Here is an 18,342-nt window from a genome sequence, read left to right on the forward strand (position 1 = left end):
GCAGCTCTTGATCTCAGGCTTTTAATTTCAAGCCCCAGGTTTTATTTTATTTAACAAAATAAAATCTTTAATAAAACTGTTACCGTTTTACCTGATCACTGAGATGGCCCAAGTGTGGAAGTGGAATTCTGTGATGATTTGGAAGATCAGTGGGATTCAAAGCATTTATCGCCCCGATGATATTTAATATTCATTCATTCACTCGTCATTTTTTTTTTTAGTGACCTTGTATGTCCAGTACTGTGCTAGATGCTAAGATAATCTAGCCAAATAGGACACCATAGAAATTGTCCCCAGGACTGTTCACCTAACTCGAAGTGGGGTGACACTTGTGCTCCCTGATGCCTGGCGTGAGAACGAGACTGACCCACCGAGCACCAAAAATGTTGGCAGTTTTGTTAAGGGAGGCCACTCTGCACCCCGGTTGTGACATGTGATAATTACCAAGTTAATCTGCGGATTGTTTTTAAACTTTTCATAATCGTTTTTGCTCATGGAAACAAAGATGTCTGCCAGTATACCTAGTGATGTGGAAATACCCTGTAGGAAACAAACAAACAAAACACAGATTAGGAATTTATGGTCAATCTCGGCTCTCCTCTCAGGGCCTGAAGGCAAGAGTCAGTTCTCCACATGAACTACTGTGGCTGCTCTTCTTATTCTTTTTTTTTTTTTTTTTTTTAAATTTTTTATTTTTTATAAACATATATTTTTATCCCCAGGGGTACAGGTCTGTGAATCACCAGGTTTACACACTTCACAGCACTCACCAAAGCACATACCCTCCCCAATGTCCATAATACCACCCCCTTCTCCCAAACCCCCTCCCCCCAGCAGCCCTCAGTTTGTTTTGTGAGATTAAGAGTTCTTATTCTTACTGTGATTGTTATTCGACAGTGGAAATACTTCTAAACAGACGCCACAGGGCTCGAAAGATCATCACATCCTGAAGACATAGACCTAAGGTGAGCACAACTGTTTCCTAGTTGAGCTTTACTGGACTCTCAACCCTAACTTCTCCAGACTGCTAGGCCTAAAGAATTGGCTCAAGCCAGAGTCCTTGTGTCCCATTCTGTCTGTGTCGTAAACGGACTGTAGGCAGCGGCACTGCTGATTACAGCTCAGGGAAATGAGATGGCCCATTGCTCCAGTTAACAAGGAAAACATTCCCACAGACGCACAGAGAAGGAAAACATCAAGTAGGAAAGCCAGTGTTGCCTCTCGAATTCTTAGATAAAGATGCCCCAGAGACAAATGGAGCATGGAATGGAAGCCTGTCCAGTGACTCAAGGAAAATGACTTTACATATAAGCAACGTGGCCACCCCAACTTTGCTGTGGAATCAGGGAAAGGCTAAGTCCATGCTCAAATAAAGAGATGAATGGGTCATAGAAATAAATAGATAGATAGATAGAAAGAAATGAATGCAGAAACTCTAAATACATGCCAGGAGTCTAGCTGTGAGTGGGGGCAGGGCAAGACACAAGAGGAAGGTAACCAAATGTCCCTGGTCCTATTCCCTTGCAGAATCAATAAAAACAGAACCAATAAACTTGACAGATTATACACTGAATTGTGCCATAAAGGAGATAGTCACCCAAAGACAAATGTAGGAAAAGAAAGAAATAAGCACTAGATATATCACCTTTCTATCTGGCTGGGGAAGTGTCAAATATCCTATGATGGAGGTCCAGATTAGCTCTGCTGCTTCATACCACATCCCTGGAAAAAGAGGGGAGACGGGACAAACTGCCAGTATCTGTGTATTATGAAAGAAAAATACCTTTGATGAATGGACACTGGGGAGGGTATGTGCTATAAGTGCTGTGAATTCTGTAAGACTGATGAATCATAGACCTGTACCCCTGAAACAAATAATACATCATATGTTAATAATAAAAAAAAAAGAAAATACCTTTGAAAATTAATACAGAAAGAAGACTCATTGGCTCCTGTTAGGAAAACTTGAGATTGAATTATATTGATAGCAATCAGCAGATAACAATCTGCTGGAAAAACAGCAACCTATATTTCCAGTTAGTTTAATACAGATAATTCTTCCCTTTCACAGAGAAACAGTAAAAATTATAAATTATATCTATAATTTTTACTGTTGATTTTATGTATATAAAATCAATTCCATTATTTATAAGAAAACTAATTACTATTCTATGTTAAAAATTTTCAAACACTTGGGGTGCCTGGGTGGCTCAGTCATTAACTGTCTGCTTTTAGCTCAGGTCATGATCCCAGGGTCCTGGACTGAGCCCCGCATTGGGCTTCCTGCTCAGCAAGAAGCCTGTTTCTCCCTCTCCACTCCCCCTGCTTGTGTTGCCTCTCTTGCTGTGTCTATCTCTGTCAAATAAATAAAATCTTCAAAAAATTTATTTTTTTCAAACACTTTAGTTTGCAAATTTATTTGAGCACCTGCAGCTCCTTCTTATTCTTCCTTTTTGATGTTTTTTTAAAGTCTTCTGCATTTAGGTGAGGAAAGAGCTTTGGAATAGGCTAAGAAGCCCACAGGGCTCCCAGGGGCTCCTTCCTCCCTCCTAGCAAATCTCCTTCCCTCCTCTCTCCAGCCCATAGCAGAGCTTCTGCCCTGTGCCCCTCCCTCCTCAGACCCCTCCTTGAGACCACACCCCAATCTCCCATGGTCAGGTTCCTCTGTCTGTGGGGACAGTGCTAGTAGCCCTCTCCTGGACTATTGGCAGAGTGCTCAGGCTTGCTGGGCTCTAAACAGCAGGGGAGCGGCCATGCATTTTAAAGCACAGTTAGCATTCTATAAATTTTGTTTGACAAGCTCAGGAATGCCCTTGGAGGAATGAATGAGTAAGGTGTCAGGGTGGTGTAGAATAAGGTGTCACTCTAGCACATGGAGGCCCATAGAACTGAAAATCAGGGGCCAGAAATAACACGGAGAACCCTAGGGCTCACATCACATTATACAACTACGTATTTCTTGAACAAAACTCAACAGAAAATATTTTGTTCTATTAATGTTCATAACACTCCTGGGATCTTAAATGTCATTTTCTTCTCAATAAGGAAACTCAGCAAAGTGGGGATTAGCAATGGTAACCAGACACATGAAGAAAATTCCACGGTAAACTCTCGCAGCCAGCCTTTTTGTAAATGAGACCCGAGAGGTTCGAATGTTTGATGACCCTACCTAGCTTTTGCAGAATTTGCCCTCTGATCTGTATGCAGACTGACTGCACCAGGATCTTGTCGCTTTCATTTCTGTACAGCCAGGTACCTACGACAAAGAGAGGAAAAAAATAAAAATAAATAAATAAACATATTTATTTATTATTTTTATTTATTATATGTATTTAACTTATTAAATAAACAAATATATTTATATTTTAGATAGATAGATAGATATAGATGGATAGATAGATAGTTTTAGCTTTGAGTGATCAAGGAAATAGCCTGGTGAAATGAAAGTATTTTCACAGAAGCCGTCATGAGCACATGCGATCCAGATTCGAGAGATGATCTTTTCTCTGCATTTAGGGAAAGGTCCCAAGTCCTGGTTGTAACCTATAAGGCTTCACAGAAATGAACTCCTGTCTGGTCTCCAACTCTCCCAACTGACTATGTCCTGCCACACTGACTTTGTTTGTGTGCCGTATCATGGGGGCTGTCTCTTGCTGTTACCTCTGCCTGCGGTCTGCTTCCCTCTGGTTCCTGGGGAGGCCAGCTCCTCCTTCCAGTCCACTCAAAATTGGTATGGAGGTCGAGACTGATGGCTGCACATGCACTCCGAGGAGGTATGAAAAGGTTTTGTATTCATATAAGGAGCCTTTCTGAAGAGAGCAGGCAGGCAACCAAGCTGGTCCATTGGACATGGTACAGAGAGGTGAGTGGCTTTGGTTTTTATTGTGATTAGGGTGTGGGGGGCTGGGGTTAAAATCTCCCACAAGCTATGCTTGGTTTACTGATGAGTTGGTTTAAAACAAACCAAAAAACAACACCCCCACATGCCAGCCTGCCCAGTTGTGGAACAACAGGGTTGGGGGTAGGCTGGGGCCTGAAAACTGTCAGTGGTCAAACACCAAAAATAGAGTCGAATTCATTATTACACCCTCCTTGGTTCTGTGTCACATCACCTTCTCTGTTTTCTCCCCAGCTTTTAATCCCAGTGTGTGTGGGGGGGGAGGGGGGTATGTGTGTGTGTGTGTGGTGTGGAAGATGGGAAGTATGCATACCGTAGGTTAGTGATGGTGGCCACAAATGAGGGGTGTATGGCCCATATCTGTATTCCAAAGTGCCTCCCCACTGGAAATGCAAGGAGCTTGGCAACCTTGGATCCAGGCACACTGGGATTAAAAGTCTACTGGAAGTTTTGTTCAACTTAGTGGGAAACTTGTTGAATTGAATGCCCAGAAATTCATGCAAGATATCTGAAGGTTTAAATGATTTGTTACCCAACTTCCAGGTAGTTCTGGAGATGTCTAATGTACAGTAACTATGAGGTCATTCAGTTCCTTTTAAACTAGAGCTCCGGCAGGACTGCAGGTGACAGTCGTCGTAAGGTAGGAAAGCACCTTACCTGTCGCTCCGTTGTTGCTTATTAGACTGCTCAGGATATACTCTGCTTTTAGAAGTTTCCCTAAAAAAGAAGCAACCAAATGCTACACAATTAGTTCTGAACACATGCCTTCAATACTACTAGTAGTTTATGCTTTAAGATAAACACATTATAACAGGGAACATAACCTGTCTTGGAAACATTCTATTTTAACATTTTAAGTCAGGAGTGACGGGATGGCTGTTAGTTAAGTGATGGGCTCTTGATTTCGGCTCAGGTCATGATCTCAGGGTCGTGAGATGGAGCCCTGTTCAGCAGGGAGTCTGCTGTAGATTCTCCCTCTCCCTCTGCCCCTCCCCTACTCTCTCTCTAGAATAAATAAATAAATATTTTTTTAAAATAAAAATAAAATTTAAAATCAATAACTACATCATACACTAAAGTGAACAGAAAGGATGAGGTTTCCAGGAACTGGTAAGGTGGGAAATTGTACAGTATCTGAAATGGCAATTAGATTTACACACACTCGTACACATATACACTCATTCATATAGAATAAGGTTTGGGAAGTAAAGGCAAACCCTTGTAAAATGTTATGTCTTCTTTTTGTGGATGACTTTGAAAGAAACAAAAGAAAGAAAAGAAAGAACGAATGAAGGAGAGAAAGAGAAGGAAAGGAATGAGGGAAGGAAAGAAAAAGAAAAGCACATTCTGAAATCATGACTTATTGTCTGATTAAAATTTGTTCATACCAAAGTGTTTAGAAAGAGAGCAATAACATAAAATACTTGTGTAAATGAATTTTACAAAAAAAAATTTCTTCATCTCCTCCTCCTTCTTTTTAATTTACTCGGCAGGGAGAGACACAGCTAGAGAGGGAACGCAAGCAGGGGGAGTGAGAGAGGGAGCAGCAGGCTTCCCGCCGAGCAGGGAGCCCGATGCAGGGCTGGATCCCAGGACCCTGGGATCATGACATGAGCTGAAGGCAGACGCTTAATGACTGAGTCACCAGGCATCCAGATATCTTTCTTCTTAAAAGTTATATTTTCTAATTAGGTTTTTAAAAAGGATTTATTTATTTACTTGAAAGAGAGAGAGAGAGTGCACATGAGCAGGGGAAGGCTGAGAAGAAGAGTGAGAATCTTTAGCCGACTCCCCACTGAGTGGGGAGCCCTCACCTAGGGCTTGATTCCAGGACCCTGAGATTACAACCTGAGTGGAAATCAAGACTCGGTTGCTTTACTAACTAAGTCACCCAGGTGCCCCTCTAATTAGGTTTTGCTGATAGCTAAGGGTGGATATTTTAAAAAATATATTGATTCATTATCACCAAACTTGCTGAATGTCTTAATTCTAATCATCTGTGTATTTCTTGAAGTTTTCTATGTGGGCAATCGTACTTTCTAAAAATCCTGATAACTGTGTTTACTCATTTCTAATCTTTGTAGCTCTTATTTCTTTTTCTTTTTTCATTGCATCGGGAGGACTTCTTGGTCAGTATCAAATAGAAGTGATAACAAGATATATTTTTTTCTTTACTTGATTTTTAAAAGGAACATTTCTAGTTTTTCATCAGTAGTTTTGCCAAGGTTTTTGAATGCTTCCTTTTACTTGGTTAAGAAGTCTCCTCTTGTGCAGCTACCAGCTGATGGCCATTCAGCTCCAAATTCACCCTTCATTGCCTGCTTTGCAATAATGGGAATGGACCTTGTAAATAGTTCTCCTTTATCAGCTTTTTCATTAGAGGGTGTGGAGAGATACCACAAGGGGAAGCTGCTTCTCTTCCTGATTTCGTGTGCAGTTCTTGCCGGGCTCCCGCAGTGTGTGTCACTTCTCCAGTGCCTGCCCCGCACCGCGTTCCTGGCTTCTCCTGTGCCTGAGTCCTCCAACACAGGTGGCTTCCCCAGCGCTTTGCTCCTCAGTGTGCGAGGTCAACAGTGCCCAGTGGCCAGCAGCTTCCTGCAGCATCCTCTCAGGTGACTTCGCAGTGGAGTGGGGCCAGGGAAGGACCTCCCCCTGAAGGTTCCCTCCTGGCATTCCATAAAGGCAGCTGTGCGGTGAGTTCCAGAGTGCGTCTCTGTGGGTGGCTTCCCCCAGAATACAAGAAGGTGGATTTCCGGGGAGTTCTGCTGGCATGGAACCTCCTTGACTTCTCTGCCGTCCTGTGAGCCATGGCTGTGCCTTCTCCAGCAAGATCTGGATCATAGTCCCGGTATGCCTGGCTGTGGGGTTCGGAAATTTTTCTTATTCTCTCAGTACAAGGGATAGCGGCTGCTCCTTATAACTGCTTATCCTGTATTCTTCAGAGTTCTCTTTACCACTTAATAGTAATCACTCATCAATCCCCTGACATAGCTAATTACTCTTTATATTAAACTCTCCTTGTTCAAATTACTGTGTTGTTTCTGTTTCCTGAGTAGAACCTGACCAAGAACATCTCCAACTCTAGTTTATATTTTCAACCTGAACAAGATGAAAATTTTGTAAAACACTTTTTACATCAATTTCAGTGAACACATAGTTTTCTTGTTTATTCGGTCCAAGAGGTGAACTGAATGAATCAGTTATTACATTATTATTGTTGTTGTTATTGTTATTATTATTGTTATTTAGTAAGCTCTACCCACAAAGGGGCTTGAATGCATGACTGCGAGATCAAGAGTCACTTGTTTGCTCTACCAACTGAGCTAGCCAAGTACCCTTGAATGAATCAACTTTTAAATAATCAACCTTTCTTATACATCTGGAATAAGCCTTCCTTGCCTGTACTGTATTATCATTAACTTAATACAATGTTGGTCAATTTGATAATAGTATAAGATTTTTTGCATCTGATGAATTATTTAAGTGATACTACTATAAAATTTCCTTTTATTTTTATCTTAATTAGTTTGCATTTGCATTTACAAATTCTTTATTTATCATTGCTTTTTGAATCTCCTCTTCCAGCCTTATGGATTCAACTTTTTCTTTAACAAAATACATTGGTTAATGTGTGTGTGTGTGTGTGTGTGAGAGAGAGAGAGAGAGAGAAAGAGACTGGGAGAAAAATGTCTTGAGAATAATAAATACTTTTAGTCTTTGTCTGAAAATGTCTATTTCATCCTTACTTTTGAATGATAACTTTGCTGAGTATAAAATTCTAGGTTGAAAGCTATTTCCTCTCAAAAAAAAATTTTTTTTTTTGTAGATTCCATTGCTTTCTGGACTCTGTTGTTCCTGGTAAAATGCTTTATGTGAGTCTAAATATAGTTCCCATTTACATAATCTGTCTTTTCTCTCTGTTTCCTTTAAGATTTTCTCACTGTTTGATTTTCTGTAGTTTCACCACCCCATGTCTAGGTGACTTAAAAAAAAAAAAAAAAAAAAAGTTTGCTCAAGATTGGATTCACCTCTTCAATGCAAAGACCTGTTTTTCTCCAATTTCAGTCAGTCCTCTCAGAAGTCCTATTATACTTATGTGTTTTTTTCATTCTATTCTCCAAGTTTTAAGATTCCTCTTTCATATTTTCATCCACCTATCTCTATATGCTTCATTCTCAGTATTTTCCTTAAATATAATTTCCATTGCCATCACTCTCTCTCCTTCTGTTAGATCTGCTGCAGGAATGCATTTCAGGATGGTCAGTTAGGGGGTTAGAATACCTGAGAAACTGGCCCAGAATTATCTTTATTGGAAGGCTGTTACCACTCATCTGTAACAGGTGGGCACATATTTAGAATCTTTGAATCGCCCCTTTAAAAAATTATTTATTTATTTTTAAAGATTTTATTTCTTTACTTGAGAGAGAGAGAGTGAGCCCACACATGAGAGAGCACAAGTGGGGGGGGGGGGTGGGGCAGAGGGAGAGGGAGAAGCAGGCTCCCTGCTGAGCAGGGAGCCTTACATGGGACTTGATCCCAGGACCCCAGAATCATGAGTTAAGCTGAAAGTAGACACTTAATCAACTGAGCCACCCAGATGCCTCCTCTTTTTTCTTTCTTTCTCTCTTTCTCTCTTTCTTTCTTCCTTCTCTTTCTTTTCTTTTCCTTTTTTCTCTCTTTCTCTCTTTCTTTCTTTCAAGATTTTATTTATTTATTCATTTGAGAGAGAAAGAGCAAGAGCAGGGGGAGGGGCAGAGGAAGAAGGACAAGCAGACTCTGCACTGAGTGGAGGGGCTCCACTTGAGGCTCGATTCCACACCTCTGAAATCATGACCTGAGCTGAAATCGAGAGTTAGATGCTTAACTGGCAGAGCTACCCAGACCACCCTGGAGAGTACTTTGCTAGTCAAGCAAGGTCTGGAAAACCGCAGCATCAGTGTTGTCTGGGAGCTGATTAGAAATGTTGAATCTGAGGCTCTGCCACATACCTACTGAATTAGGATCTGCACATTTTTAAAAAGAGATTTATTTATTTTAGAGAGACTGAGAGAGGGAGTACACATGTGCATGAGGTGGGGGGGGGGGCAGGGCAGAGGGAGAGAGAGAGAATCCTCAAGCAGACTCCCTGAGGAGTGTGAAGCCTGCCCGACGTAGGATTCCATCCTGGCACCCTGAGATCATGACGGCTCAGGTCCTACGTACAACTACTGAGCCACCCAGGTGCACTGGGTGTGCATTTTTAACAAGATATTCCAAGGGTTGATGAAGTTTGGGAAGTACTGCTATAACGAGACTTTTTTTTTAGGTTTTATTTATTTAAATACTCTCTATACCCAATGTGGGGCTTGAACTCACACCCCCCAGATTAAGAGCCATCTGACTGAGTCAGCTATTTGTGACTTTTCATCACTGGTCTGAGATGAGATTGAGTGAAAAATGGAGAGTGGGCGTTTAGTAATTTTTATATCTTTTGCCCAAGTAATTTTATGACTCTTCAATCTAATAATAAATACATTGGACTTAACAGTTGTATGTATTTTTGTTTTTATTTCATTTTACTAATGACCTATTTTATTGTATTCACTCAGTTTAAGGAGTTTGTTTGGCAGCTGCTATCTGTATTGGCACTTGAAATTCGAGAAGCTTAGCCACCAACTAGGAGAGCCGCTGGATGTTTGGCTCTCTCTAGCCTTCCTCATGTGGTTACATTCTTGTGGCCTGCAGGTACAAAAGAGGAACTGAGACGCTGTGCTTGCTTTTAAGCAATTCCCTATGAATTACTAAACTTTCTGACAACCACACTGCTTTTTAATTTCAATTGCTGTTTTCTAAAATTTCTTTTTTTAAAAGATTTATTTATTTATTTTAGAGAATATGCACATGTGATTGAGGGGAGGGGCAGGGGGAGAGAATGAATCTCAAGCAGACTCGGCACTGAGCGTGGAGCCCGACAAGGGGTTCAATCTCATGACCGTGAGATCATGACCTGAGCAGAAACCAAGAGTCAGCCACTTCACTGACTGAGTTGCCTGTATCTTTAAATTTCTGAAAAGTCTCTTTAGTTCTTTTTCAAAGGGTGAATTCATTTTCTTTTCCTGTTACATTCCATTCTTCAAACATACTGTTTTTTAAGCTGTATGAGTCTTTCAGGTTGTTCTATTTTTATGTTTTGTTTTGGAGGGCCATTTTTCCTATTTGTTGTACATACTGTTCTTCTCTCACATGTTTCATTTCCTTTTGTTGCTTATACGGTTTCACCAAGGGCATCTTCTGCAAGGATTATTGTCCTGTGGGATTCCTATGCCCTTGGAGTGTGGATGTTTCTCTGGAATATAGTTCCATACTTGATATTCTGCTGGGCCCCAAAAATGTCAGTGCTGAACTAGTTTTTTGTTAATTATTTGGAGGGATTCCCGCCCTTGTGGATAGAGTAAATTCAGACTCTTCACACACATCTGACATAGTTGTGGGGTTTTTTGTTTATTTGGGGAGATTTTTGGGGGGCCTCTACCCCAGAGCTTGGATAGAGAGCAAGCTTCCTTGCCACTTCTCTGCGTAAGCTGGTGGAGCTGGTCAGTCACCTTTCATAGCTGGAATTTAAGAATTCCCACTTTGTGCAAATATTTCACTCCTCATGTAGTCCCGTGGACCTGTCTCTTGCCCCTACATGGGGTTTAAAATGACAATCCCTTCCCTTTGGACCATATCCAAGTGTAAACGCTTCTGCCCAGAGTCATGAGCAGTGGACGACTGTTTTAACTTTGAACACTTTCTACATTTCCAGCACTTAAAAAAAAAATTCACAATATCTGTGTAATAGGAGATTATATGCTTGCTTAATCCTCCATGTGAAAGAACTAAAAATTTGAACCTTTATCTCTAATTATGGCTTAAAAGGATTATTCTCCTTGCTGGGCAGGCCCAGGATGTCCTCTGTTGTGTATGAAATCCATGCTGAATGCCCCGACCTTAGGCGTGTGTTTTGGGGTAGATACCAGGAAGGGCTGAGTCAAAGGGGTAACAGTGTGACTGTGCTATCCCCTCATATTACCTTCATTCCTCTTCCTTATTTCTCATAATACCATATCGTCCTCTCATTTCTCTATCCCAAGAGTCCCAAATGCTGAGAATGGAGACCTCTTCTCCTATTACTTTCTTTATCAGGACACCACCGCTGCTCTAAGCCCTCGTCTTTCTCTTACTGTATGGGGAAGCCTAAGAGTTGTTTGGGAGGGGGCGAGTGGCACAGTCAGTTGAGCATCTGATTTGATGTTGGCTCACGTCGTGATCTCAGCGTTGTGAGATCGAGCCCTGCATTAAGCTCTGAGCTCAGCGTGGAGTCTGCTTGAGTTTTTCTCTCCCCTTAACTGCCACTATTGCGTGCACTCTCTCTCTCTCTCTAAAGTAAATTAGAAAAATAAGAGTTGTTTGGGGGAGAAGTTCACAAAAATCACTTAACTCTGAGGCTGTGTTCATTTTCTTGTGGCTCTTTTGGTAGTATCTTTGAGGAAAAGACAACCCAACCGCTGGGGACTAAGATTTCGGATTTTATCTTAGACATAGGCTACGTAGTAGAAGAGGAGCATACGGCTCATGAGGATATCTAGGCTTAGTTGTTATCACATTTACAAGCATGAGAGAAACAACACGACAAGTGAAAAGATCAGTTTGGCTGTGCAAAAAGCAAAGCTATCAACACCCACTTACCGCTTGACCTTAATTTCCATGTCACACTATAGCAAATCCATATATCATAAAATAGGCCACATCGACTCTATTGCAAGTTCTAACTGAAGAGAGCCAATGCTAGAACTCTGCCTGCGCACGCCTGGCCTCCATTCTGTTCTCCCTCCAGAGCACCCGGTACACACACCATGACCATCTGATGCCATCCAAAAGAAGATGACTTGTCAGGTTTCCCTCATACCCCAAACAGTATAAACTCCGAACACTGTAAAATGTCCGAAATCAGGGATATCGGAAGGAAGAAAGTTTTCCCAAGTTCAACTCTGTCCCTGCGGTTACTCTAGAAAAGTAATAAACACGGACACAATTTATGCACAGCTGCAAGAACTTGAAAGTGAATGAAGTTGGGCTTTTGAAAAGTAAACCTTCACAAGCCCATTTCCCTCATGCCCTTTTATCTCTGTCCCTCTCTGCATCCAACAATTGTCCCATTTAGTATAGTCAGTACAGTTCCTTTTCAAAGGAAATGGAGTAAAGATATTTTAACCCCTTGAAGACCAGACTTATAAAATCGATTTTAGAAAACGAGCCAGTCCTGTTTCTGGGAAGGGCAGATTTGCCTTCTACTTTTGTCCTGTATTCTTTCACTCTTAGAAATGAGGACGTCAGGCTACACATTTCTCAACCTCACGGTTATCAGTAATTTAAATAATTCAAAAATTCTATAGAAGTAAACGTCACTGTAATACATAGCAGGCCCTTTCTCCCTCCAGCCCCCCTCTACAGTACTTCCTAAGTTAGAATGTCAGCCTCATTTTTCATTTCATTCAAAGTGACAGAAGGAAAAAAAAAAAAGATACTTTAGGGCCTAATCAGGTACTGTACCGGTGTCCCCAGTGATGGAAAAACCCCTCGGATTACTTCGGTGGGTTTGTCAGCTCTATTGTCAGCATAGTCAAGTGGCTGGAGACAGGAGAACTAAGAGAAAATAGTCGAATTTTAATCTGCTTTTTAAAGGCTCTTGGTCAGAAGTATAGCAATTCAGATACCCCTGTTTGAAAGCAGCAGGACAGATTTGTTAGAAGACAAAAGCTCCAATTAGTATTTTCCACACCCTTTCACAATTTTCTCTACCGCTTTTGGCTCTGAAACCCTTTATGCCAGGCCCTTTGTGCCGGCAGGAGGCGGGTGGAAGGGCACTCGGAGGCCGGGGGCGGGGAGAGCCCGCCGCTTGCAGAGCCCGCCCGCCCGGTGCCCGCCGGCGTCAGGGAGCCCCGGAGGGAAGGCGAGCCCCCGGCCGGCCGGCCCCGGGGCGCCGGGCTGGGGGCGGGGGTCGGGGGGTGGGGGCGCGGGAGGGGAGCCCACCTGAGTTGACCGAGAGTCGGGCCTGGCGGATGACCACCTGCGGGGCGATGGGCGTTGCGGGCCGCAGCTTGTGGAGCCCCTTGGCGACCTGCAGGAGTTCGCCCGAGACGTCGAGCCCGTACAGGAAGCGGTCGCTTAAGAACACGATGGCAGCGGCGGTGGCACAGTCGCGGGCGAGGATGGAGGCTCTCAGGGACGCCTGCGGGGACATCCCGGGACGTGACGAACCGCACGGAGGCCGCGCCCCGCACGAGAGGGCCGCCCGGGGGCCAAGCTTACTTAGTCGTCTAGGTTTTTGTGTTTCTTTTCTTTTCCTTCCTTTCCTTTTCCTTTCTCCTTGCTTGCTTGCTGGCTTGCTTCCTCCCTTCCTTTTCTTTCCTCCCCTTTTCTGTCTTTCAGTCAAACCAAGAACAACAAAACCTAGACCTAGGGGAAGAAGCCTACTTTACTGGGCCGCTGAACGGAAAGGAAAATAAATAAATAAGGAAAATCCAAGTCAATTGTGAGATAAAACCTTTCCTTCATTTCGTTTTCCCCACTACATTTCTAAAACGCTACAAGTGATAAATGCATATTTCCTGTCATTAGAAAATTCAAACAACATAAGGTAAAAATGAAAAGTGCCCCTTAGTCTCCTGACTCTTTACCTGATGTTTTCCCTTCCTCCTCCCCAATCTCATTCTCATTCTTCCTCATCATGATTTCAGGGTGATCCTTCTAGAAACTTCTACCCTCTTGTGTTTATTTAGACATTAATTGGTTCCTTGTCTTGGCTTGCTCTCTCCCCCTTTCCCTCTTTTTCCCTCTCATAAATGAGATTACACTGGACGTATTGTCATGCTGGTTGCTTCTTTTGGTCATCTTAGCATCTAGAAGAACCTTATGCATCAGTTCATAACACTGCTTCAATTACTGCCTACATTTTAATTAAGAAGAAATACAGAATTTTAGGAAATATTTTAAATTTATCTTGTATTTAGTGAATGAATAAAACAAGAAAAAGTAGAAAACAGGCATGGGATGAAATTGTAACATAGAGTGAGAAGTAGAGATAAGCAAGGCAGACTTGAATGGGAAAACATCATCTTTTGATCTCCAAGGTGTTATACTAAAGATGTTCAAAGTCATGGAGCCAATGGCACAAATGAGCTTCCCACTCGGTAGTACTTGCTCCATTTGCTAAAGTAAATCAAGCAGTGCTTTCTGAGCATATTGGTTCACATGGGAAGCCCAAGAAAGCACTGCTCATATTCCTAGCACAATGTTACTACACAGAGCACTGCTTTCTTCACTACGTAATCCTAAGTACTAAAAATTATTGAGTAAAACTAGATGTGGGGCATGGTGCTAAGTGCATTACATGTACTAATTCACTCACTCTTTACAACAATCCTAAGAGGCAGATTCTATTAATACCCCCATTTTACAGATGGGAAACCTGAGACTCATAGAGGTTAAGTAACATGGCCACCATCACATGATCCGTGACTAAGAGGGGAGATTTGAACACAGGAAGTCTAGGTCCAAATCCCACATGTTGAAGTCCCGTGTTGTACCGACTTTATTTTAGGAAAACAGGAATTGGATATCAATTATCTGATACTTGCAGTAATGCCAGTAAATACCAAATAGTAATCAGTCTTGTTACAGTTGCTGGTCTGAGCATTATTTACTTTATCGAACTGAAACTAAAAGACAATGTATTCAAATTGGTAGAGAGCAGCTCTGCTTTTCAAAATCTGCCTGGCACTGTTCTTACTTGTGTATCTCTGAGCAAAACTGGCCTAAACTTTTATATTTGGCCCATTCCAGAGTTCTATCGATGGTGCTGATAGCAGAATTTGAGGTTTGGTATACTTGTGTGCTGTCTATAGCACTGTCGGTAGAACATAACATATATTTATAGGTTTCCATCCATCAGGCAATGCCTACCAATAACCACCACAATAACCCCTCTATTTTCACAGAGATGCTTTCTTAACTCGTTAAGACTTTTAAGCTATCACTGTGTTTATTAAGTCTAGAAAGTGATCATTTGCATTTGTATTTATCCTTTTGTTCAAACTGATCACTGTTCTCATTGTGATAGAGATGCCAATTATTAAGGTGGGGGTGGGGGTGGGAGGTGGGGATAGTTCTTCTCTCTTCTTGGTTTTTCCTGCCATGTGAAGGGAGCTGGCTTACTGTAGCACTCCTGGTCTCTACTTCTTTACTCACTCTGCCCCAGGGGAGGTGGAATGACTAATATGTCTGGTAAATTTGGGAAGAAGAAACTGGCATGTCTGGCTTAGCTCTTCTCTTTTTTTCTTTGGGGTTGGGGTGTCTCAGGGAAACAGGATACTCTGCTTTTGTGTATCAAAAGTCTTATCTAGAAAGCCACACTATATGTGGGGTTCTGCTTGCCCTTATAATCCCCGTGACTGAATGGGGATGTCTACGTAATTCTGGGATTCAGCTAGCAGACCTCCTGTGGTCTAATAATGAAGCTGTATCTTTCAGTTTTGCCTTTATCAGAATTAATGGTAATGTTTAACCTCTTGTCTTCTAACTCTTGATATATTTCTCAATTTGCTCAGAATCCAGGAGGAAAAGAATCCTAGATCCTCTCTAAGATCCCAAAGTTAATCATGGCCTAATATGTAATAATGTAATAATCCTTTCTAAGGAAAACTGGCTGCCCACAGTTACTGCTTTTGAAACTGGCATGTATTTTGCTACTTGACCTTGACCTTGACTCCATTTCCCTACCCCACCACCAGCTCAAAGCTAAACTCAGATCCCTGGTCTCATGACTCTATGGCCTCGCTTGAAAAAAATGAACTTTAAAATCTGAACTAAAAAATATAGAAAGAATGGTAGGGTAGAGAGAAGCAAAAAAATAGAATGTAGCTAAGTCACCCTTATGGGCAACCGCAGACTGAAGATGGAAGAATGATGGCTCTGAATCCAAATGCACCTGTCATGAGGGCCATTCTTAGAGTTCCAGGCCTCCTTGATTGTTCTCTTATGCTTTCATAATAATGTACACCCTATTTTGAGAATTTGCTTGAGTGAACCTTTGTTCCTTCCAATCCAAAAAAAAAAAACACACACACACAACAACAACAACAAAAACTAAAACTGAAGTGTTCAAAACTTCTATTGAGAATTGTCAAATTTAAAATAAGAACTAGTCAGTCAATTGACATTCATAAACCGTAAATTCAAATGGAAAGGAAAATTTATGGTTTTATGTATGCATGGCTCTGTTCACTGAGGCTGGTCTCTGGTCAAGAGTCCTTCCTATGCTAAATACACATGACACAGTACTTCAGTTTGCAACCTCAGCTGTTATCTGCAGAATTTGTAGCCTCTTCCACTACTAGGCTTCCTAAAACTTGTGCTCGGAAAGAGCAATGCTACTGCTGTCACCCATGCTACTGCTGTCACCCTGCTCGTTGTGACCATGTATCTTGCAGGGTTCTCAGCAAACCACAGTGAGTTCCCTCTCTTTCAGGTTGCCCTTTGTGTGATGGTCAGTTCTGCTCTCCCTTCTCACAGGTGCCCCACTTCAGTTTCTGGGTAACCATATACCTACTTGGGATGCAATGCTCAGTGACAGGCTATTTTCCAGAGGCGATTCTCGATCCTTACCTCTCTGATAAAAATGGTTTCCATTATTGTAGCACCATCTAGTTCATGAAAAACATTCACAGACATTATCACATTTAAGTTTATAGTAACTATAACATCTAAGTAAGGTAAGGAGACTGAAGTTGAGAGGTTAAGTGACTTGCCAAATTTACAAAGCCCAAGGGGTGCCTGGTTGGCTCAGTGGGTAAAAGCCTGTGCCTTTAGCTCAGATCATGATCCCAGGATTCTGGGATCGAGCCCCCACACTGGGCTCTCTGGTCAGCAGGGAGCCTGCTCCCCCCCCCCACCCCCGCCTACTTGTGATCTCTGTCTGTCAAGTAAATAAAATCTTAAAAAAAAAAAAATTACAAAGCCCAAAGGGTCAGGCAGGAACGCAACTCTGTATCTTTTTAAAGTAAATTTTCTTATTGTGGTAAACAATGCATAACATAAAATTTACCATCCTCACCATTTTCAAGTGTACAGTTCAGTAGGGTTTAGTATATTGTTGTGGAATAGATCTCAGAACTTTTCCATCTTGCGAATATGGAAGTCTTTCCTGGTCAGACAACTCCCTTGCCCCACCACAACCCAGCCCCTGGCAATTACCATTTTACTTTTTATTTCTATGACTTTGATTATTATAGGTAGTTCAAGTAAGTGGAATCAGATAGTACTTGTCTTTTTGTGACTGTGTCTTTTTGTGATAATTTAGCATAGTGTCCTCAAGGTTCATCCAGGCTGTAGCATGTGACAAAATTTCCTTCCTTTTTAAAGCTGAATTATTCCATTGTATGTATATGCCAAACTTTATCCATTCATCTGTTGATGGACATTTGGGTTGCTCTAACCTGTTGGCTATTGTGAATAGTGCTACTAAGGACATGCACATGACAATATCTCTTCAAGATCTTGCTTCCAATTATTGTGGTTATATATCCAGGAGTGAAATATATGGATCATAGTGTAATTCTAGTTTCAATTTTTTTTTTTTTTTGAGGAAGCTCCAGACTGTCTTCCTTAGAGAAGGAATTTTACAATCCCAACAGTGAAGAGGGCTCCAACTTCTCCATATCCTTGGCCAACACTTGAGGGACACAAGTGTATTAAAGGTCAATTTTCTTCCACTTTCTCCCTATGGTCTGATCAAGGTGATTTTGCTCAGTGACTAATCTGGGCATAGAAAGCTGGGTCTCTGGAGCAAGGGCTAAACTTGTCACTCACTGAATCCAAGCTGTTTCTAAAGAAACCATATCCTTTATTATGATGAGCAAATTCTGAAAGGGACAAAAAAAATTGAAAAGAACATTCTTCTTATGAATTTAAAAGTAAAGGAACAAAAAGAAAACTTTATAGGAGATGGCCTTTAATTTCAGTGTTTTGAAATTCTCTAGTAAAAGTTGGTACCATGAGAGCAAATGATGAGTTGGTGATTACCTGGAAATTATACCCCCAAACATTCTTCACACTGAGCTGCAAAGATACTTTGCAAGTTCAGTGGAAACTTCTATGAGGTGGTCTTCCTGACTTGAGATGATTGAGGTTCTAGGTGTCTGGGTAGGCCAAGGGGGCCGGAGTTCACAGAGAGGGCTGCACAAAGCGAGAAGTCCAGAGATCTGAAGAGGGTTTCTTGGATTTTCAGCAGAGCTCATGCATGGAAAGACACCACCCAAAGCTGGAGAAAGAACCACCTGAAAGGATTAGTGGAAACAGTCCCCAGGCTTCATGTAGGACTTGAATTTCCACCAACAAGAAAAAAAAATCTTGTTGTTCACATGGCA

General features: G+C 41.8%; 1 protein-coding gene across 13 annotated transcripts in view; it reads right to left on the reverse strand.

Annotated features, from left to right (window-relative positions):
• The window catches only part of LOC309863300 (alpha-protein kinase 1-like), a 117,512-nt gene that overhangs the window by 15,630 nt on the left and 83,540 nt on the right, over window positions 1-18,342 (reverse strand). For 5 of the 13 annotated variants that reach the window (XR_014310980.1, XR_014310982.1, XM_082727955.1 and 2 more), the window contains 5 exons: window positions 12,950-13,148; window positions 4,556-4,615; window positions 3,170-3,256; window positions 1,646-1,722; window positions 445-540 (listed from right to left, as the gene is read on the reverse strand). Coding sequence is in view for 8 of the 13 variants with exons in the window: in XM_082727955.1 (XP_082584081.1) it covers window positions 445-540; window positions 1,646-1,722; window positions 3,170-3,256; window positions 4,556-4,615; window positions 12,950-13,148 (519 nt within the window). In the remaining 5 variants the exon portion in view is untranslated. The remainder of the gene's footprint in view (window positions 1-444; window positions 541-1,645; window positions 1,723-3,169; window positions 3,257-4,555; window positions 4,616-12,949; window positions 13,149-18,342) is intronic. The other 8 variants (XR_014310979.1, XR_014310981.1, XM_082727958.1 and 5 more) reach the window with 3 other exon arrangements.

The sequence above is a fragment of the Mustela nivalis genome, assembly GCF_964662115.1.
Source record: "Mustela nivalis genome assembly, chromosome: 4".
Taxonomy (NCBI): domain Eukaryota; kingdom Metazoa; phylum Chordata; class Mammalia; order Carnivora; family Mustelidae; genus Mustela; species Mustela nivalis.